This window comes from Leopardus geoffroyi, chromosome C1, assembly GCF_018350155.1.
Source record: "Leopardus geoffroyi isolate Oge1 chromosome C1, O.geoffroyi_Oge1_pat1.0, whole genome shotgun sequence".
NCBI lineage: Eukaryota > Metazoa > Chordata > Mammalia > Carnivora > Felidae > Leopardus > Leopardus geoffroyi.
In genome coordinates, this window is record NC_059328.1 from 91788998 (window position 1) to 91812705 (window position 23708).

The window sequence follows — 23708 nt, forward strand, 5'->3', positions numbered from 1 at the left end:
GGTTGTTACTATTTTGACCTTCCAAGATAATAGTTATATATAACAAAATTATCTTTCTGGACAGAACATCTCCAAAGTTATTAATATTTAAATATTTCTATACTGTGGATCACATTTTTAATGTCATCACCATATAAAATCCTGATACACAGAATATAATATACTACACCCATTCAAATCCTGCAAATATTTTTCTTATACGAGATGTTTTCACAAACAGTAATCAATCTTCAACGATTTCTCTTTAGATGATAAGATATACATGGCTTCTGAAACCTGAGGGAAAAGTAGTTCCTCCTTCCTTCTCCCTCTTTGTACCCTTTAAATTCATGTTTAGTCCTAAACCAATCTTTCTCCCTAGAGAGAAGAAACAAAAACCAAAACAACAAAACTCTCGCTCTTCTGTGAGTGTATTCTGATGTGTGAAGCACCAGGACTATCTTCTCAGCAATGATCCCCATAACCAGGGTGGGATCCTGTGTTTTTCCATCTGTCATAGGTCCTCCCCACTTCTTTTTTGGGACCCTTTCTTATATAAAACTATAGATGATTTTCTTCTGGATATTTTCCTATCTTTGAATATATTCTCATCTTTGACCATTTTTCCTGAATGCTTTTTTCTACCTTCATCACTGGCTGTTTACACTGTCAAACTTTGGCTATGGTCATACAGTTTTTAAAAATATTATACTGGGAATATAGCACACATGTAAAGTAATATATATAAGATATGTACTTCTTCCAGAAGTACATCTTATAGAAGTTAGATGGGACAGTTAGAAGTGAACTTTCTGTGTTTGTTTGGCTGGAAATGTCATTACTTCATCCTAATGGAGGAAGATAGATTTCTAAGTTAACTAATTTCCTATCAAAACTTTGAACATATTATTCTTATTGCTTCAGATATTCAAGTCTCACATTATAGAATCTCCATTTGGTTTTCTTTTCAATGGTTCCTATTTCTCTGCTGAGGTGTTCCTGTGCATTCATAATGAACATACTTTCCTTTATGTCCTTGAACTTAGTTATAACTGCTTTAAAAATCTTCTCCTGTAATTCCGTCATTTGGGACATCTCAAGGTTGTTCTCTCTTGATTGCCTTTTCTTTTTTGAGTATAGTTTGTGTTTTCCTGATTCTTTATGCATTGAGTAGTTTTGAACAATATCTGGGACAATTTGAACAATATGCTGTAGAAGTTCCGGATTCTGTGATGCTTCTACAAAGAGTGTGATTTTTCTTAAAGCGGGCAGTTAACTTGGCTGAACTCCAACTGCAAACTCTCTCCCCTGTGGTGACTGGCAGATGAATTCTCAGTGTAGTTCTTGCAGCCTGAACTGAGATCCTTGGGAGTCTGTACCACATGGCAAAACTGAGGCAAAGCTTATAACACAGAACTTGAGGTTCCTCCCTCTTTGACACTGTCCTTTCTAAGATTTCCTGCCTCCCTTTCCCCTTTGTTTCCTTCGAACTCCACACTCTGCTTCTTCAAGTCAGTGATGCTGTGAGGTTTCTATCTGAAGTTTAGCTCCCCTGCATAGCACAGCCCAGCCCAGTATCTGTCCTCAAGCCAGTCATAAAACCAGGAAACTAACCTAGCATCATCCCCTTTTTCTGAGTGTCAACTCTTCTCTTAGCCAGTGCCTTCAGATTGTTTTTGTTTTAGTATCTTGCCTGGGGTTTATAGTTGTTTTCTGTTGGAGGATTGATCCAAAAGGGGCTACTGGACAATTACCAAAAATGGAAAATTTTATTGCCTTCATTATTGCTGTTGTTAGATATGAGTCAAATGATCAACCCTTTATAGGTAATCTGCATTCTCTTTAAGGTTGGTTTTAATATTTTCTCCTTATTTTAGATGTTCTCAAGTTTCACTAAAATGCATCTAGCTGTTGTTTAATTTTATATATCCTTCTTGACTCTTAAGATTGGTTTTATTGTAAGTTCTGGAATATTTTCAGCCATTACTTATTTGAATAGTGCTTTTATTTTAATGTTTATTTTTGAGAGAGAGAGAGAGAGAGAGACAGACAGACAGACAAACAGAGCACAAGCAGGGGAGGAGCAGAGAGAGGGAGACACAAAATTTGAAGCAGGCTCCAGGCTGTCAGCACAGAGCCCGATGCGGGGTTTGAATTCACAAACCATGAACCCATGACCTGAGCAGAAGTCAGATGCTTAACTGACTGAGCCACCCAGGCACCCCTTGAATGTTGCTTTTTCACAATCATCTCTATTCTCTCTTTCAATAACATGCATATGAAATTTATCATTCCATTCTCTGTTAGATTTCCATTTCTTAATCTCTCTGGACTACTCATTGAGAAGTTTCTTCAGATTTGTCTTCCAATTTTCTATCCGATTGTGTCTAACATATGATGTAATGTTTCCATTAAAGTATTCATTTCACTTATTCTGTCTGATTCTTTGTGAAATATATCCAGTTAACTTAGTGACCTGTTCTCTTCTTAGACTTTTATTCTCTTATTTCTTCAGCCATATTAAATATAAAAATTTGAACTTCATATCTGATAATTACAGTATCTGCTGTCTTTGTGTGTCTAATTCTGAATTTTATTTTTCCTGCTGAACTTTGCTTAAGATGGTTTCTTTAATTAGGAATTTGATGATCCCATGTTGTGAACTTATATTCCCTAGGACTGTATCGATAGAAATCCTTTGAGGACCATGTGCAATGAGGCTCCAATCCAGAAACAATCTGCACCTGTATTGGAAACAATCAACGTGGAATCATTTTAAACTGTTTGTAGCTTACAGTTATTTAGGTCACAGAGCTGGTATGAATTCAAGCCCCACACCTGGGTGGTTTTTGGATCTAAGGCTAGGAATTCTTAGGGGAGACTGCTTTCTTTTTTCTTCCTAACCGAGGTCCAGGATGAGGAAAGGCATATCTTCCTCTATGGAACTGTTTTCTTCTTGTTCATCCACTGAGGACTCCTGGAGTCACAGAGATACCCAAATTTGCACTGTGCTGCAGCTCCAGGTTTGGTCTCCAGGTACCGTATTACCAGAAATAAAATTGTTTCATTTATGCTCCTGTGTTTTTCTCAGTTCTAACCTTCTCTTTGAACATTTGAAGAAACTAGCATAGCACATACAGAAGAATAACTCTTGAACTCAGAATGGAATATTCCATTCCCTGATAAACAAAATGTCCCAGGGTCAAAAGAGATACCACCTTCTAAACTCTTTCAATCTATCCTTCCTCCCATCTCTCCTCCTACTAATCTTCACCTAACATATCCTACCACCAACGAATGAATCTATAATTGTATTAAGCAAGCACTAAAATTTTAATAACTATTTATTAACTTTGAGCTATAAAACAGCATTTAGCTAGTAGCCCCATCCATAATTATGTATTCCTCTACAACTCCTTACCAGCTTTAAATTCTAAATGCGTTTTTCCTTCTAGTAACTGAGTCACCAAATACCATTAAATATAAGCTGATATAATTACTGTCTACCATTGTTAATTACCTAGGTTCAGCTAGGAACTTTGGCTTGCTTTTTCACCCCTTTGTTCATCCATACAACAAAATGTATTAAATATCTACTTATGTGCCAGAATATTCCTAAAGTAAAAATTCAAATGTTCATTTTATGCCTTATGTAAAAGGCTATACAAGCATAATAGCACTTGGTATATGAAATGTTTAATATTCTTGATTTGATGTCTTTAGGTTCCCAAACATCTTAATGTTAGAATGTAGGAGATTTCCTGCTACCTGCCTACATATAAATATCATTGTTTTAAGTATAGGAATCCTAAATCTTGTTCATACAAGCAACAGAAAACTAACTAAAAACTCATTTTACTTACACAATTAAATAAGAGTGGTATCAAAGTTCAACAGTTTTTAAAGATTATTGGATAAAAAAAACATGTGACATTAGATCACAGAATCAATAGAATAGCAAATGCTTTTTGGTTCCCTTCACTTTTGAAATTAATGAAGCTGGAATGAGTAGAGTGAATTAGTCTACAGACTACATTCTGAAATAAAGGATGGCAGACATGCACATTTATAATATTAAAGAGAGTCTGTAAATATAGAAAGGATTGAAATATTACAGCAAGCGAGATAATTTAAGGATAGTTTTCTTTAACCATTAACTCCATTATATTAGTAAAGGAATTTCATTTACTTCAAGCCATTATGAACTTCAAAAGTTTCATAGAAAAATCCACCCTAAACACCATATTATGATAAAATAATGTCACCTTAAACAGAAACTTATAAATCTAATAAGGTACCAGAGAGTACATTTTATGTTATACTCATCCATAATATTTGAGTAAATACTCATTCATTCTCCTTGTATCTAATGACATCCGAAAATGCCATTATGACATTAAAGAAATAGTAATGACAAACTAAAGCACAGAAAAACGTATTTAGAGATTTGATTAAAGATTTTGTGGACCTTCATGCTTTCTATTATGCTTTCAAACACACTAGTTGAAGTATAATATCTCTCTATAACCCAAAATGGCTAGGAATAAATTAAATCTCACCTCCATGGAAACTAACTAAAAAATAAAATAAAATAAAATAAAATAAAATAAAATAAAATAAATCTCATCTCCATGGAAAGGGGGAAAATGCATCTAATCTGTAGCTTTGGTTTATTCTTTCTAACACCCCACAGAAGTTTAATTTTGTAAATTCTACTGTTAAATTTTCCCCTTGCATATACCATTAAAAAGTATCTTTAATGGAGTGGAATCATAGTGATTTTAGAATTTTTAATAACATTGACCATGCATTCAAACTTGAAATAATATGATCCCTCTAGAAAACATTAATAAAATTATTGAGTGACAAGATTGTATCCTTTGTACATTCTTGCACAATTAATTATAGCATCAAAACCAGAAAAAAATGGAAAGAAAATACTCATACTTACACAGGGGCAAGGCTTGACAGCATCACTTGGAAAAAATCCAACCTCTCCAGATGCTAAATTTCTACCCTAAATTAGGGGGGAAATACCAGTGTTGAGAACCCACTTACCACAAATGATAATCTCATAATGCTGTATACATAGTGTTGTTACTCAGAGTTCTGAAAATTACTTACGTGTTTTATCCAGTCCTAAGCATTTATTTACTTATTATGGCTCAGGAAGAAAAGCAGAAGTAGAGAGATTTTGAAATTAAACTCTATATATTGTTTTACATGATAATTTTAAAATAAGAATTCAAGTTTGACTTTCCAAACTACCATTCAATCTTACTCACTTTACACTCCTCAATCGTATATAGAGAGAATAGCATATTTGATTTTTCTATTTTGTATTCACTAATACAAGTAGATACATTGGTTTTGTGCAGGCTCACAATTAATTAGAGATGTGATTTAAATGGTTACTATTGGTATCTTTAACAGAACTCCTAAGAGTTCTCCAATAAGACAGGAGACATTTCAAGACTTATGGAAAACAACATGATTTGACGTTTTAGGTGGTTTTCAGATTTAGGAGAAAGGCCAGGGCACTGATCAAGAAAAGAGGACAATTAAGATGTTAGAGGAAAGAATATGTAAAAATGACACTGTAAATGAGAAAAGGGAGGAAAGAAATTGGCAGAATAAGGAAAACATAAGCACTGAATGGACAAAAAAAATACTTAAGAATTTACTCTTGGAGACCCTTTATCAAATCCCTCTTTTAAAAATAACTCATCAGGGAATGTAAATTGGTAGAGACAGTGTAGAAAACAATATTGATTTTCTTCAAAAGATTAAAAAAAAAAAGTACCATATGATCCAGTAATTCCACTACTGGGTATTAACCCAAAAAACCCCAAAACACTAATTTGAAAAGATATATGCACCCCTAGGCTTATTCCAGTATTATTTACAATAGCCGAGATATGGAAGCAACCCAAGTGTCCACTGATAGATGAACGGATAAAGAAGATGTGGTGTATGCATACAATGAGATATTACTCAGACATAAAAACGGATGAGATCTGGCCATCTTCGGCAGCAAATTAAGTCACAGAAAGACCAACACCATATGATTTCACTTATGTAGACTCTAAATAAACAAATGAACAAACAAAAAGCAGAAATAAACCCATAAATACAGAGAACAAATTGGTCATTGCCAGTGGGAACAGGGTAGAGGGATGGGGATGGGCAAGTCACCAGAATACAAGGTACAACATAGAGAACACGGTCAATGGTATTGTAGTTGTGCTGTACGGTGACAGATGGTAGCACAGCGCAACATACAGACCTGTCAAATCACTATGTTGCACACCTGAAACAACGTAACATTCTATTTTACTTCACACACAAAGAATCTCATGACACTAAACCTACAGTTGTTTCCCTTCTCCGGAAAGACAAATTATACTCAAAACACAGGGTGACAATCAGAACATGGAATTTAAAAGTGCTTGGGAGATTACTTCTCCTTGTCTAAAAATTGGGCTTATTTTTATTTGCTATTTAACAATTGCCCTATTCTCAGTAATGCAGATGAGTAAATAGCATTATGACTGGATGTCACATGCTCAGTTATTTTTGACAAAGAAAAGTAACAAAATATGATAAAACATTTCCCCCCTGAAGCAGTATCCCTTTGTGCCTAGACAGCTTGGCTATGAGGTTGCTGAGAAAATTTTACAAAGTGGGAATACAGAGTTAAAGAAAATGAGGAGGAGGAAGAAAAGAAGAAAAGGGAAGAGGCAGGAAGGGAGTGGGGAAGAAAGGGGAAGTGTAGTTGAAAAGGGGAAGGGTGAGGTTAGGACAAAGAGAAATCAATTAAATAAGCAAAGAAAAGATGTTAATTTGGGCAAGTTTCTAAAACTGTATTGCACTTGTGTATCAGGGAAAAGGTAAGTGAACAAGTGGAATATTCATTTATTCAACAAATACAGTATCTAATATTAATTTGGTTAGGCACTGAGGAAAATGCACAATTTCATAGGTCAGTTTCTGTTTCCCCTATATTTTCAGAGGAAAGATACGTATACACATAATTATAATATAAGGTTGAAAGGGCGAAACACTGTTAGGTGCAGAAGAGAGGCTATGGAAATTGGAGAGATGTTTTCAATATTTGCCTGAAAGCTGCATGGAAGAGGGAGGGGGAATACGCACATAAAATGTGCAGGGTTTGAATGAATAGAGATGGAAATGGAGGAAAACATTCCAAAAACAAAATAAAGCATGAGAAAGGCATAGGGATATGAAAATACAGGTTGTGCATAGGAAAAGCAAATGGAGTCTAATAATGGCTTATACTCATTGGACCCTTTCTGTATGCTACACACTGCTCTGAGCATTTCATAATCCTTACAATGATTCTTTGTGATAGGCCCAATTACTATCCCCATTTTATGGGTGAGGAAAATGAGGCACAGAGAAGTTAAATGATCACCCCATGATCACAGAGCCAGAAAGTGACAGAACCAGATTTCAAATTCAGATGTTCTAAGTTCAGAGCTCAGCACTGACTCTCTACACAAGCATTAGACTCATAGAGGAGGACAGAGGAAAATAGAGCTAAAAGGTTGCAGGGAGCCAGTTTGACGGAGACATCTGAATTTATCACTGGTGAGGGGGTTTCCATGAAGGGGTTATGTGTTGTAGAAGAAGTACACTGGCATCCATGTGCAAGATGGGCATGGCTTGGTAGGTGAGAATATCATTAGAGGACTGTATCATGGTGAGAGAGAAAGGGGACCTTTGCTGGAGACATTACTGCACCACAGTCTGTGGGGCTTGCCTGAGGAGTGGGTGAGGAAGAGAAGACCATGGGAGTTAAAAACCAGGGGGAAAGTCAAGAATGGAAGTGATGATATAATCCATCCGAACACATAACCTGGATTTAATGGCAATTATACAGAGGGGAAACTTAAAGTCAATGGAGCAGGAGTGTCATGGTGGAAACTGTAGATAGAAGAAGATAGAAAACAGAACTTAAAGGAATTAGTGTAACCAGGAGGCAGGAAGGATGCACCAGAGGGAGGAGAGTCACAGACTAGAGGGTGATGAGAACACAGTAGCTCTAAGGTTGGAATGAAGTGTCACTCTCATTTGACTGCATCCTCTGAGTGCTTTATTTATTTTAGGCATGACACAGAGGTACAAGTAAACAAGTATGATATGTGGGGGGCTGTATGCCTTGCCAGACCTTTTTACATAAATGCACTGCAATGCTACTTGAGTACAATATATACGGGTATGTGTGTGGGAGCCATACACAGGAGAAGACTCAGAAGAGAAAAGGATAAGGGTGACTGTTTAAAAAGTAAAATAAGAGTGCACTAAGGGAAATAAGTCCATTTTGCAGGGGAGAAGCCAAAGAGAGAGCTTTATGATGGTCTTTCAAAACTGTAGTTGAAGATAAATCAACAAGATGGAAAATGATAGCTATTGTAAGAATGGTGAACTGTCAATTCACATTCTTCATCAGAAAAAGAACAAATGGTCTCATCTATGGAAAGTAAAGAGAAGCAGAGATATTTTGTGACAGCGCCTGTTGGCCAACATAATCCCACTTATTTCCCCAAAACAAAACTAACACAGGGTCCCCCAAATATAGAATGATACTTGGACTTATTCCTCCACCAAAGCTTGGTGCACACACTAATCTGTCATCTCTTCTCTAAAACCATCATCAGTCTGCAGGTGCAGATGTAATCTCACCCTGTTCTACTGCACCTTCACATACTAGGACTGCTATACCACCACATGGATGTCATTCTTGCTCTGCATGGTCTTCTCCATTACTCGACTGAATTCTTTGAAACCAGGACAATATCTTCATCATTTTTTTCTTTTACAAGAGAGTGCCAAATGCATAGTAAGCATTTAACAAATGTCTATAATTTGAGGTATTTCTCAATCTGATAGTCCCATGTCAATGAGTAGCATGACCTCCAAATCCTCTTAGCTGAAAAGAATAAAACACACCACACTTTCCTTTTATACTGTCAAGCACTGAGCAGCATTAAACTGTTTCTATATGAAAATATTCTTATAGTGGCATTGCTTGACCTGTCTCTGACATTTTATGTAAGTACACACTGTGTTGAAGAAGGCAATGCATAAAATAGAGAGAAAGGAGGCAAGAACACAAAGAATGCAAGAGTAAAAGACACAGTAACGAATTTTATAGTTTCTGAAGATGCATGGACTGGTGCCCCTTTTTTGTCTTTCTTCCTTTGTAAAACCAAGAGTTCTACCTGAAAAGCATGAATGGGAACTCTAACTGTCCTAGACAGTAGGGGAAGGGGCATAGTTGTGTAAGAAATGTTCTAAAACTAGGGTGAACATGCAATTTTCTGCCCAAACCAGGATCTTTTGAGAGGAAAGGGTAGTGATTAATAATGATGTCAGGACACAAGGTATAAATTGGGACCGTTATGGGTAAACCAGGACATATGGTTACTGTATCAACAACCATTTTGTTCTTTTTCACTGCATTTCAAGAACATGACTGGAGTTCTCTCAGGAGGGGGAAATTTTCACTCAACAGACTACCAAGGTCATTCTGAATTGTTCTTTCCTTAATGAAATGCCTTAGCATAGCAATGCAGGTTACATTTCTTTAATGGTCTTAGGTTTCCCTGAGATGACAAAGAAGTGAGAGATAATTTAACATATCTTAACACATGAATAAAACTGCATTTCCTCACTAATTCCTATGAGATGTCAGTTTTAGCTATGGGAGAGAATATGAGCTGTATTCAATGATTTTCCACTTATTAAGGTAATAACCATCCTACAACATTTGGAAGATTTAAAAACAAAGTAATGTGTAGGAGGAGTGTCTTTGCTTCCCTGGTGGATGTGTGTGGGATGTACATTGATAATTCATTAATGCCAATGGGTGGAGAAGCTGTCAATCCCCTACGCGTGGATGGAACACCAGACTGTTGCGATGAAATAAACCATTTTCAAAGCCAATGATTTTGTGCACTTTATGTGATGATCCATTTATGAAATTTTTACTAACTTTGATGAGAGGCATGCAGCTGAATTTTCTTCTTCTTTACATTCTGGTGTGGGCACTGTATTCTGGGTCAGAAAATCAACCTGTCGTTCCTTTTATGCCTCTTACAAATGCCAGGGATAGGACATCTTTCAGTTATCCTCCTGTCTGACATTCGTTCCTGGGAGTCCCTTAACTTCTTCAAGGTCAATTTGAAAACATTCCTGTTTCATTGCTACATGTCATCTGACGTACCATACAGTGCTGTCTTCATATGCATTTTTTCTGCAGGGCATTCTCTAAATTACGTGATGTGACTTTTGTAAATCTAACACAGTACAGATTAGTTAATTCTTAAGAACATATTTTCTTTGGAAAGTACTTGAGAAAACACGTCATGGGCTATACACAGTAAGAAAAGATGTACTTTTATAATTTTTATTAAATAAAAGTAGAGCAGACACAAAATACTATTGACATTTCATAAAATAATGCCTTCTGTCCTGAAAAGCGAGCAGCTTCCTTTACAAAAATGTGTTAAACTAGAATTATTGACAACTTTCTCTGAAATTCCTGAATATCACAAATGTAAATGCACATTCAGACACTTCCTTACTTCTAGCTGAAACTTTTTCATTTTTAGGTTATAGGTCATTTTTCCCCAACAAGAATCCACAGTGAACCATAACGAATTAAAAGGACTTTAAATTTGCTCATAGAAAGGTATTTACATCTACCCGTACAGAGTAAAACATTAATGTATGCTAGCAAGGCACAGCTAAAGCTACCTTTTTAAAACCCATAGACAAGGATGGCTTAAAATGATAGAGGATATCCTCCAAAAATCTTAATCGTAAATTGCTTGGCTCCTAACTTTGCAAAAAAGGAGCAAGAATTGCTTTAAGAAAAATACAGTGTCTTTTCCCTGTGGCTCATTTATCCCCTTAATACCACCTGGATTGGAGCTTTAATGCACTCCTGGAATAGCACTGAACAATTTGAAACAGATGTGGAAAGCTGAATTTAAAAGGGACAGATTAATGGTTATTTATGAAAGATTGGAAATTTTCCCCAGTTACAATGCCCTAAACACTTTCAACGTATGCATGAAGCTGCTGTGGAGATTACTAAGCAATTTATCACACATGGGTAAATGGCCAGAGCAACTGTCACCCTACCCAGTCCTCTCTCGCTGTCAGAAATGTACAGTCTGAGTATGTGGGGGAAGAAAACAGACAGGGTAGCCATGAATTGTGGGAATATAGGCAAATACACAAATTAATTTACTGACCAGATGGATGGAAAGATGACGGATAGCTTGTACCACACACTATTTTTGCAATTATCCTGACAGGCTTTGTGAGTACATGCAAAGGACAGGAAAAGGAGAGAAGACCAGGACAAAGATCCTGTCTGAAACTGACCTTTGGTTAAGGGGCCATCTGCGATCCTAGCTGCCATCATACTGTAACAATTGTTATCAGTTAGATATACACCAGTGCTAGTTCTTGGAAAACACAGAAAGTCATTACCACACAGTAGGGATGTGGCACTGGAAGAGGTCATTCTCTCTCCAGCTCTGCTATAAAAAAAACAACTGTGTAACCTTAGGCAAATCTCAGTGGTAAAACAAGAATGATGACAAGATCTGCCACACATGCCTCACTAGGGTAATACAAAGATCAAAGAATTAACATGTGCGAAAGCACTTGATGAATGCTAAAAATAACAATTTTCTATTTTTTCCCCACAATACTGCTTTTTGATTATTCCCAATCAATTTTCTCAGGTCAAAAGTTTTTTTTTTTGTTGGCTATTCATGTGTTATTACCACAGAAATGCCTAGCCTAGTGAATAGTCTCACCATCCTCCTTATACTTAAGACAGTTTGCTAGGCCACAAGTAACACAGATTCTCAAAATCTTGAACCATAAATACTACATTCAGAGAGTCCATTTCTTTATCTCAAATGTGCCCATGTTTTCTTCCAAGTACACACATTCTTTTATCATTAACTGTTTCTTACCTGATGAGTAAGGTATGCATTTTTCCACCAGTGAACAACTTGAAAATTTGCCAAGCATAATGCATAGGGTTATACTGAATGGTCATTACAATGATTTCCAAAATACTCATGCACGCACATAAGAACAAAACCACAGCCATGTGTTTTTATCATTAGCTAGTCAAAAGAGAATAGGATCTTTAACTGTTGTCCAATGCATACACTTCCAAAGTTTTTCAAAAGACTATATAAAATTCATATTCCTAGCCTTGTTCATTTGCAGTTAAGCGGCTGTCATGGGCTGAGAATTCCGAATAACTTTTAAAAGCTTGCATCTTGGTCTAGGATCTTTGAAATTAAATTTACCTCCAATCTGTAAGGGTTTATAATTGCATCGAATCATCAAAACATACGACAAAAGCCTCGATTATATGTGATGTCTTTTTGAATGCATGCAAAATTGTTTGTGTTTACTACATCACTGAGATTTTGGCAGAAGGAAGTGTCAAAAACTCTAAAAAAATTTTAAAGTTGTGAAATGTACACTAAGAAAAAACCCCACTAAAAAGCCATAAGCTATATTTCTACACTTATTATATGTGAGATGAATGTAACAGCAGCTTGAGACTTTGCAGAACATTTTTCTTGTTATCCAAAAAATGTATTCTATGGGGTTCCTGGATTTCTCTAGCAGGGAAGGGAACTCTCTTGTTTTGGGCGTCTTGAGGCTTTTCCTCTAAAGTCTCACTAGGTAAGATATTGTACATGATGTAATCCTGAACCAAAATCTTGTAACTCTGATTTTCTGGTCAATTAAACAAGAGAATATCTTTGATGAAATTAAAAAAAAAATTTTAGCAAGCAAAAACCAATCTGCATGTAGGTAAGCCAAATCCTAAGTGGTTACTTAATACAAAATCTGGATAGAAGAACAAGGTTCTACCACATCTTGGAAGAAATTCTATTTGGGGAGAAGCCATATAACTGAAAAAGTAAACCAGGCTTGACAAAGGTCCAAAATACAGAAAATTGTTTTTCTTGGCAAACTACTAATGGATGTTTTCTTATCCTTGGTGATTTTAGTCCTAAGTAATCACGAAGCACCATCCACGTCAAATGGTCATGGCGGCATTAGATATTTTTCTCCTAAGTAATTTTCTACTAAGAATTAGATATTTTAAAAGAATTTCCTTTCTACTAAGAACAAAATTACTGCTACAATGAAAAGTGTACTGACTACCTAATATGTGTGAGGCATTATGCTACATCCTAGGGGATTAAAAATGAATAAACTTGGTTACCATCTTCAAGGATCTCATTCAGATAATGTTTCCTTAATTAGCTTTGCTCTGGTTATTTTCGTAGATTTTTGCAGAATTCTGGATTAGAGAAAAAAACCTATGAGGTAATAATTTTATATGCATAGACAGTTGGGAGTCTGATGTTCTATTCCTATTCTTCTGATCCTTGAGTAAGTCATTTAACCTTTCATGGCTTCAATATTCTCCTCTGTGAAATGACAGAGTTTGACCCAAGGATTTCTGAGGTGTCTTTTACCACCAAAGTGCTTTGCTTATATGAGCACTTTTCCTAAGTCCCTATAGTTCTCCAGTCAGTTACTGTTACCAAGACGTATTTGATCCACAAATTTTTAATTAGGAATAGTATGTCAGTAATTTAATCTGATTACACTTATTTATAGAAGATAACGACATTTCAGGTCCTAAATGACTTTCATTTTAACTTGGTGTAAAGTCCTCTATTTTCCACGGTACACAGGATTGACTTTTTAGAAATTACATTCATTCATTCACTCTTCAGGAATTCAAATTACCATGAATAATTAAAATCCAATATGTTATAATTTGACAAATTATTTGAAACATAGCCTTAAGGCCACATGCCTGTGTACACTCTATTGAAACCACTCGTGCTGTCAAATCAACAGTTATATCAGATGTAATTTCAGATTGATGGTCCACTGAAGGTATTCTGTGATTGAAACACTTGTAGTAATTACGGCAGAATGCCGCTTATATGGTAATAAAATAATGGAAGAAAAAGTACACAACAGAATTTCTCAGAACTGTCCCCTTAATGATGTTACTTTCTATTGGGATAAAAAGGAGGTAATACTTCACGGTCTAAACTTCTCCTTAGACAGCAGTGTCCTCCTCCAGGTAGATTATAACCTACATTTTGCCCTGTACCAAACACAGGAAAAGTACAAGTTAAGAGCTGTTAACTAAAAATGCCCATCTTGAGAATTAACAATTAGGACCTCACCTACTTTGTCAGGAGGTTTGCCAATTCCCACAATACAGTGTGTATACTTGGAAACATTCCTGCAAACTCAGTTTATGATCTATTCAATCAAAGCCAGTTGGCATTCACCCAGGGACAATGTTTCTTACGGGCCTTCACTAATGTCTATTATCGTCTATAATCATCTCTCCCAGGCCTCCCCTGTTCTATTACAGTCACGCTCTGCCTTTTTCTTCTTCCCTGTAATTAGGGACTCTGATTTAATGCAATATTTTGAGGTAAACACCTGTCAAAATAAAGGTCTCATGACTGCATGACATACTATTACCAAATAAACTGTACTATTTTCACATAGCTTTTTAACCCCTACATCCACAATTTCAATTCTGCCTTGGCTTCTCCTGATTTTATAGAAGGGACGGACAAGTGCTGAGAGGCAGTTTAGAAGCAAAGCCAAGTTTAACTGGGGAATACCTTAAAATTGTGCTCTGGCACTGCTTAAAAAGGTATCACTAAGATGACCAAGACCAAGTTTGGGATTTCACAAAGAAATGCTCTGCAGTAGGAACCTGAGTGGGGAAAAACAGTTCCCAGAGATGTTTATTCTATGGATTACAATGACAAAGCAATGAGCCTTTTGGTGTCAAGAATCAGTTTTCTTCACAAAGATTTTTATTCTTTAAAAAAATTTTTGTCTGTGTTCTTATTTGCCTCTGATTATGATGCAGCCTAACACCCGAATTTTACGTCAGGAGAAAAAAATAGTTTTAGAAAATTCTATCGTAGCTAATAGTCTTGTGTGATCTAGAAGAAATCCATAAAGTCTTCATGTAGAGCAAAGGAGAAGTCTCCTTTGAAATGATTTGGCTACTATAAAGTTGCAGGGAGAGATGTTGGGAAAAAACACCTACTAACTCCATTCCACTGTAGCTCTCTTTCTGAGCCTTGGAGGATTTCTGGGCAGGCCTGGGTTACAGGACAGATTGCTTAAGGCTCTCAGCACAAAAGGTCAATACTTCCTACAGTTGAGTCCACAAGTAAGCAAACTATTCCCTAAGCCAAGTTTGTTTTCTGTAAACCCCTGTTCAGTTTCCTTCTCAATCTCCTTCACTCTCCTTGGGCTATCTTAGGCCTTCCTCATCCAACCTTGCTCTGAGTAAAGGGCTCATGATCTTACCTATTTGTTTACATTAACTATTCCCTTCAGAATTTATCACTTGTGCTTTTATATTTAATTATGAGTCAAAAGTTTAATACGTGATTAAAGAAATTTCAGGAATTGGGTACAGAAATTGGGAGGGCAGAGTAGTCGTCTATGAGCTTATATATGTTAGTAGGACTCTTCATATTAAACATGGGGAAGATAAATTTTTTTAATTAAAAAAAAAACAATTTTCCCACTTATGGAAAATGAAGTATATCTATCAACATCATTAGCCATACAGAAATACACTTTTTCTTCTTTTCAATTTTCTTTCAAGTTTACTTCCTATGATTTTTACAAAACCCTTGTGCGTCATTTAAGTACTAAAATCTCCATTTTATAGATGAGGAATTTGAGGACATAAGGTTAAATAGCTTTAAGACTATTCTGAGAGAACAAAGATAAATTTAAATCTGACAAGATGAATGAATATTTTAATCGTCTTTCAGATAACATCATAAAGTGTAATTTGGGTTCATAAACAATAAATTTGAAAACTTGTAAATAACATATTATAGAAATAGCAGCTCTGAACAGCTTTATTCATGGACTGAATGCCTACTTTATGCTCAACACTAAAGATATGAAAGCCATAGTTCCGATCTTTCTAGGGTGCTCTAACCAGGCAGGGAGAAGAATGAACAGACCATAAAGACACACTAAAAGTGTTACGATAGAAGCTCTCTGGTTCAGAGAAGACCTCAAAGGAGGTAACCTCAAAATCGAGCTTGATGATAAAGAAGGATTTAGCTAAGAGAGTGGGAGGTAGAAGGGAAAATTCAGGCAGAATGTAAACTATGAATCAATGGCTAAAGGTTTGAAAAAAAACATGTCTCCTATGAAAAAGATTCCTCCCAATTGAACCCTTATTTTTTTCCAGGTTAAAATGAGGAAAATATATCTGTTAAAAAATTGGATTGTCTGAACACTAAATATAGTAGGCATATGGGAAGTAAAATTTCTTGACATGGTAAACTAAGACAATGGTCCACCTGCTGCATGCAAACTTGACCATGACCACTGTGCTTGAGGGCTAAGATGATAGCAAAGGGGAATTTAACACCTTCTTGCCCGTGGCCAAGTCAAGAACCACCCTTCTCCCAGGCTCCTTGCCTATGGAGGCAGTATGAGTAGGAATGCTTCCCTGTGGAGAATCTCCCAAGCTTTCTCCAAGCTTTATTTATTGTCTGACTTTTTAGTTTTTCTTCTGAGGCAAAGAGTTAAAAAAAAAAATTAAAAAAGGAAGAACTTCTACATAAAGGAATGTTGTATTTCCTAATTGTTCTACCAAAAAAGAACTAAACTGCCTCTAAAAATCTGTTTTCTTTAGAGGTGTTAAAAATTATAACTGTCTCTCCCAAAACAAAGGTAGGATAGTCTAACAAACAGAACTAAGGCAGGAGACAACAAGTCTGAAACAGAGTCTAATTTTAATTCTACAAATGCCATCTTACATAGATGGATGACAAATCTGGCCCTTTAAAACCACAATTCTAATTTACCCTCTTTATGGAGATTTCTGTGAATTAATCAGAAGGTGTGTAAAAACATTTTCACTTCTTAGAATAAAGATCATGTAGATGCATGATTTGCAAGTGTGAAGTATCACAACTATTTTCTAGGTTATTTAACTTTCATTGTGGATAAAAATGTATATTTTTGGCACACTGATTACAGTTCTACTTCTTATAATTGCTTTTTGGTTCCAATTAGCTTACAAAATTCTCCCTGTGGAACATTTGGGTATTCATAAATGACAAAGGAGCAAATAAAACCCCATGAAATAGCACAGGATCCTCATTGTTTCATAAGCTTTATTCTAAGAAGAAAATACTTAAAACTCTCTATTGTAAAAAAAAAAAAAATCTAAAAACAAAAACAAAACCCATAGATGGCATGGCATGATTTTACATTTGTTTGTTTCTTTCTCTTGCCCTCTCTTCCTCTCTAGTAAGTTTAATCTGTATCTCTCCTGTGGAAAATAAAACTTTTAATAGGAACAGTCTCTTTTCAGCATGAAGGATGTTCTCCTTAGCCATTAAATCCTTATTATCACATACTGAAATCACTTAAAGCAACAGGTTTATGATCAGTTCAGTGACATGATCAGAATGGTTCCATATGTCCTTACTCTCCATAAAAACTATGCCTTACACCTGCAGTAGGAAACATACTCTAAATGGCCAATTTCCTACTTTACATTCATTTCACTTGAAGATAATTTTATAGAACTTTCAAGGAAAGAGAAAGAAGACAACAAAGATGACAAGAAAAAGCTGCCAAAATGAATCCCTTCAAAGACAGAACAGAGAATATTTTTACAGCTCAATTGTCAACTCATTGTTTGAAAGAAGTTATAATGAAAACGCAGATACCCACTCAGTTCGATAGCATTAGAAATTACTGTTGTTATAATAATAATACAGACTAGACTCTAATAGCTATTCATAGAAAGTTCCTGATAGAGGGTGGAGGATAATTTGTATTCTCTGGATACAGAGTATGTAGAAAACATGACAGTCTACAATAAAATCCAACTTTCTACCCTAATGAGTGAAGTAACTCACTTGAAAAAACAGACAACAGTTTAGTTTAAAAAGCATAATTTCTTGAAAATTTCCAAATAAGCCAAAGCGCTTATCTAGTACAAAAGACATTTTTGAAATTAAAATGCAAAGCCACTGTAACAACCCAGTAACTAATCTAGACTGTTATCCACAGTTTTAACTTTACATATATTTGTAACAATATGATGACAAACCCATTAATATAAAGCTCAACATGGAAACCAGCTGCATCACCTGTCCTGAGCTTTTATCATTCCTTAGGTCATTAAGCCACAAGGTTAGGAAACTTTTTTTGCGATCATCCCAGTACAGAACACAAAGTCAGACACATAGTAAGCATTTTGTTAGTATCTGGATGAATGAATAATAGAAGCTACTGTTTAATGAGCACTGGGCTAGACCTCTTTCATATATTATTTATTTTATTCTGTATGCATTTTATAGATGATAAAACTGAGGGTAATCTATTTAAGGTCATACTGCCAAAAGATGGCAAGGTCAGTATACACATACATACATACATACACACATACACACACAATATAGGAGTCCCATCCTTTGGGATGCAAACCATAAAGTACTTATCTTCTTTGAATATGAATACTGACAAATTAAAGTACATGGATCCACTGTAAGCACACCTACAAACTCTCATGACTTCAAAGGACCAAACCAGCAGTATTCTTTATACATTTAGACCCCGAAAGGAGGAAATATTTTTGTTTAGCATTTTTTTAAAACATGTCATTCTGAATCATGCCACTGAGTAAGGGTACATTCAGACCAGGTTCCTTTATGTACCTTCCATATGTACTATCTATAAAACAAAAGCTGATTTTATCATGATGGCTTTAGAGATGGCAAGATGTGAAGTACCTGTTGAATCAAAGAAAACACTTCTATCAAGTTCAGTACGAAGTTTGTTCAAATATATTTTAGTTGTATACTAATTCTTTGAAAATGCTCCCTTTATTTGGTAACTATCAGACACCAAGTATTGAGTTCACTATAAACCTTATCTTCTAGTTACGTTTAATAATTTGGTTTGCTATCAATGGCCAAAGATTAAACTGGGAATGCCATAACTTCATGGAATTAATTGGATCACCCTGGTCAATGTCTTACATGAAATTTTATCTAAGGTTCTAAAGAAACTACTCATTACTGGATTCAAAGCAAACCAACAGTACCCCAATTTCTGGAAATGGGGTTGTGTGTTGACATTATTGCAAAGCCTCAGGTGACTCAGAATGGTGAGCAGTGACTCAGAATGGTGAGCAGTGCTCTGGTCCAGCCCCATCATGTAACAAATGAAGAAACTAAGCCATATAGTGATGGTATAACTTGACCCAAGCCATACAGTTACTTGGCTACAGCTGCATGACCCGAATCGGGTTTTCCCACAGTGCCACTGCTTCTTTCACTAAGAATTTGTTGATTAAATTAGAATGTGTTGGCTAAAAAAAAAACAAAAAACAAAAAAAACCCTTTGATGGCTTAGAAGTACACATAAGACAATTTTGACTCATGCGACATCCTTGTTGAAAACATTAGATGAACTTTTAGCTTATCTCTGAAAATTCAAACAGACTGCTAGCTCCCAGCCAGCATGAATGGATCTTCTAAAGACAGGAGACATAATGTCGAACCAATAATTGGAGTTGATAATTGAATCATGAACAGTGTCTGAGTACTGACTATAGAGTTGACACTCAATATATATTTGCTGATCTGAAATAAATGTGCTAATTGTTTTGCTCTGTTCTAGACATTAGCCTTACTTGTTCCTATCAGACATCTTCCTCTCAACAGACATATGCATGCATTTTGTTATCCAATGGTCTCATTTCTCTTACAATTTTTCTGAGAGCTTCCAAAGTCATTGTACCCATCACACCAGAAAAGCTTCATGCTTCCAGGCTGCTGACAGGAAATGACAAATAATAATGTCTTTCTTATGGTCTAAAAAGAATAGGAGGCAATACAATTTAGTAAAGAGGGCTTCCACGTAAGGAGCGTGCAAGTCAACACTCTGCCCTAACAAGTAAAAGGCTGAACAGATTGAAAAAAAATCAACAATTCTTCTTAGATCCCTAAGAGAGGGGAGGACACAGGACAAATGTCAGCCCCCAGGACTGGAGAGATGGATAGGTGAATACAGGGAGTCACAGCTTGCCAAAGCAGAGCCTCACTAGCAGAAATTGCTGTGGGATTCGGTGCCAGCACTGGGGTAGCAAAACCTGAACTTAAATTGACAAATTGCTGGAGGCTCAGTGCTCACAGCTCTGAGAGTTAAAATTCCAGGGGGGATCAGTCTTAGGGGAGCCCCACAATATTTTAAGACTATGCTTAGGAGCTCAGTCAGATTCCTATAGTAAATATGGGAGAATAATCCCCTCAGTTTCTGGCAAAAGGGAAAAAGCACGCCGCTCTCTGGAGAAACTAGTTAAGGGGAGCCTGATCTCCTGGGGTGTTAACACATCCAACTGACCTGGGGAAAGGCTCACTCTAGCCATCCTGTCCCACCATCACAGGGAGAAAAAAGTTGAGAAACAGCACTTGTGAAGTTCATTGTCCAGAGGCATAGGCTTACTAAAAGACTGACACCTAATCATAGGGCCACAGAATACTTCCCCTCCCCCTCCATCTCACCACCACATCCCTAAGTCCTCTAGACAGCAGCTCCTTTCACCCAGCACATCATGTCTGGTTATGAAGAAAAAATTGCAAGGAACACCAACAGGCAAAAAACACAACCTGAAGAGACATGGAAAGCATCTGAAGCAGACATTCAGGAATGTTAGAATTATCAGACTGGCAGTTTAAAACAAACACAATTAATATGCTAAGGCCTCTAAAGGAGAAAGTGGACAAGATGTAACAATAGAGGGGCAATGTGAGCAGCGAGGTAGAAATCCTAAGAATGAACCAAAAACAAATGCTAGAAATAAACAACAACAACAACAACAACAACAATACTGTAACAGAAATGAAGAATGCTTTCTATGGGCTTAATAGCAGAATGGACATAGCCAAGCAAACAATCTCTGACCTTGAGATTATCTCAATAGTAACTGTCAAAGTGAGAAACAAAGAGGAAAAAAAAAACAACTGAGAAAAACAACAGAATATTCAAGACTTGGGAACAACTACAAAAGATGTAATATGTACATAATGGGCATATCAGAAGAAGAAACAAAGAGAAGAAATACCTGAAACAATAATGACTGAGATTTGTTAAAATTAATGTCAGACACGAGACCCAAGATTCAGGAAGTTCAGATGATAGTAAGCAGGATAAATGCCAAAAAACCCACCTGAGCATATCAGTTTCAAACTACAGAAACCCAAAGTACAAATCCTTAAAGATGCCAGACAAGCAATAACAAAAACACCTTACATATAAAGGAACAATGATGTATAGACTTCTCCTTGGAAACCATGCAAGCAAGAAGAGAGTGATGTGAAATAGTTAAGTCTGAGAGAAAAAAACCCCACCAATATAGAATTCTCTACCTTACAAAATTATTCTTCAAAACTGGGGAAAAAATAAAGACCTTCTCAGGCAAACAAAAACTGCAGGAATTTGTTGCCAGTAGACCTGCCTTGCAAGAATGTTCAAAGATGCTCCTTAGAGAGAATGAAAACCTATTGGTCAGGAACACAGATCTACTTAAAAAAAGGAAGATTCTCAAAGAAAAAATAAGTGAAGGTAAAAATAAAAACTATTTTCTTATTTTTAATTGATCTAACAGATAACAGTTTGTTCAAAAGAATAACAGTGGCAATGTATTCAATTATGTATGCTCATATCTATATATGCTTTCATATTACATACCTGATATGTATGTACATGCTATGTATGTTTGCATATAAGTGACATTCATGATAGCAATGATACAAGGGACAGGAGGGAGGAATTTGGATTACTCTGTTATTATAAGGTATGCACACTACCAGGAAGTGGTATAGTGCTATTTGAAACTGGACTTGGATTAGTTGTAATTTTATATAGTAACCTCTAGGGAAACCACTATAAAAATTAAAAAGAAGTATAACCGATATGCTAAGAAAGAAAACACAATCATATAAGATGATCAGTTTAAACCACCAAAGGCAGAAAAAGAGTAGAAGACAAAAAAGAATAATGAATAAGGTAGGTAGTAATCCAATATTTCAATAACTGCTTTGAATGGCAATGGTCTAAATGCACCCAAAAGACAGAGATTGTGAATGGCTCAAAAAACATGACCCAACCATATGCTGCCTCCAAAAAACACACATGCTTTGTGTTCATCATTCCTACACACCCGTGTCTGTCTCTCTCCACCAGTTCAAACAGAGCCTTCTCTGCATAACCCTTCCTGTCTTATGTATCCTCTTATTCCTATTGCCAGGCAAAAGTGGACAGAATTCTCTTTTATTCCTTTCTTATAATAATAATGACAACGAGAGCACTGACGACTAATGTTCCTTATACATTTTTTTATGTACAAAGTACAGTTCTAGGCTTACTTTAATATATTAACACATACAGTGCAAATGGAAATTCTATAAAATGAATACTATTATTACCCCATCTTATAGATGAGTGAATTGAGGCACTGAGAGGTTAAATATTGCACAAAGTCACACAGCTAGGAACCTGGCAGAGCTGGAATTTGAACCTAGGAATTCTTGCCTGAGTCCAAGTTCTTAAAAAGTACACTCTACTGCTTCTTTTAAAGGCATGTTATTTCTGATTAAGGTGTGTTTATTCACAACGCCTCCATTTAGGTTAAGAAATGTGAATTCTACATGGTCAGAAGCAAGACACTGCAAAACTTTAACAAGGAATTATATGTAATCGCATCTGAACTTTGCTGTGGTGTGCAGGATAACCAGGGTAAATGAAGTCTGGAGGGGAGAAGATCAGTTAGGAGGTGATCTCAGATGTCATGTAGCAGTTGATTAGAGTAAAAACTAGGCTGTGACAACAGAGATGAAGAGGACAAAACGCACTGAAAGTGATTTAGAAGGTACAATGAGAAGCATTTGATGATAAAAGAGATGTGGAAAGGGATGAGAGAGGGGGAGGAGAATATACAAAGATTTCAGACCTTATTATAGGATGGTGGTAGATTGAATGGTGATGCCCTTAATTGTTAAGAATATAGAACCAAGCTTGTGTGGCTCAGTTGGTTAAGTGTCTGACTCTTGGTTTTGGCTCAGGTCATGATCTCACAGTTCATCAGATGGAGTCCCACATCCATTTCTGCACTGACAGTGCAGAGCCTGCTTGGGATTCTCTCTCTCCCTATCACTCACCCACTCACACACCCAGCCCCCACCTCTGCTTATAGGCTCACTCTCTCTCTCAAAAAAAGAAGGATATAGAATATTTGAACAACACTATCAATTACTTTGACTTAATTGGCATTTGTAGAATATCCTAACCCACTCACCACCCAAAAAAGAAGAAAACATATTCTTTTCAAGTGTACACAGAACATTTATCAAGATATACCATATTTTGGGTCATAAAACAATTCCTAGTAAACTTAAAATTATTTAAGTCTTACAAACTACACTCTGTTATGATATGGAGCTAAATTAAAAATTAAAAAGAGAAATATATCTGGGAATCCCCAAATATTTGGAAACTAAGTAATGCACTTCTAAATGACTCAGAAGAAGAAAGTGAAAAAGTGAAAT

At 36.1% G+C, this 23708-nt stretch overlaps 1 protein-coding gene across 1 annotated transcript in view; it reads right to left on the bottom strand.

The window, feature by feature from the left end:
• VAV3 (vav guanine nucleotide exchange factor 3) overlaps positions 1 to 23708 on the bottom strand; it is a 353758-nt gene that overhangs the window by 37391 nt on the left and 292659 nt on the right. Inside the window, exon 21 of the mRNA XM_045478481.1 lies at positions 4931 to 4996. Coding sequence (XP_045334437.1) covers positions 4931 to 4996 — 66 coding nt within the window. The remainder of the gene's footprint in view (positions 1 to 4930; positions 4997 to 23708) is intronic.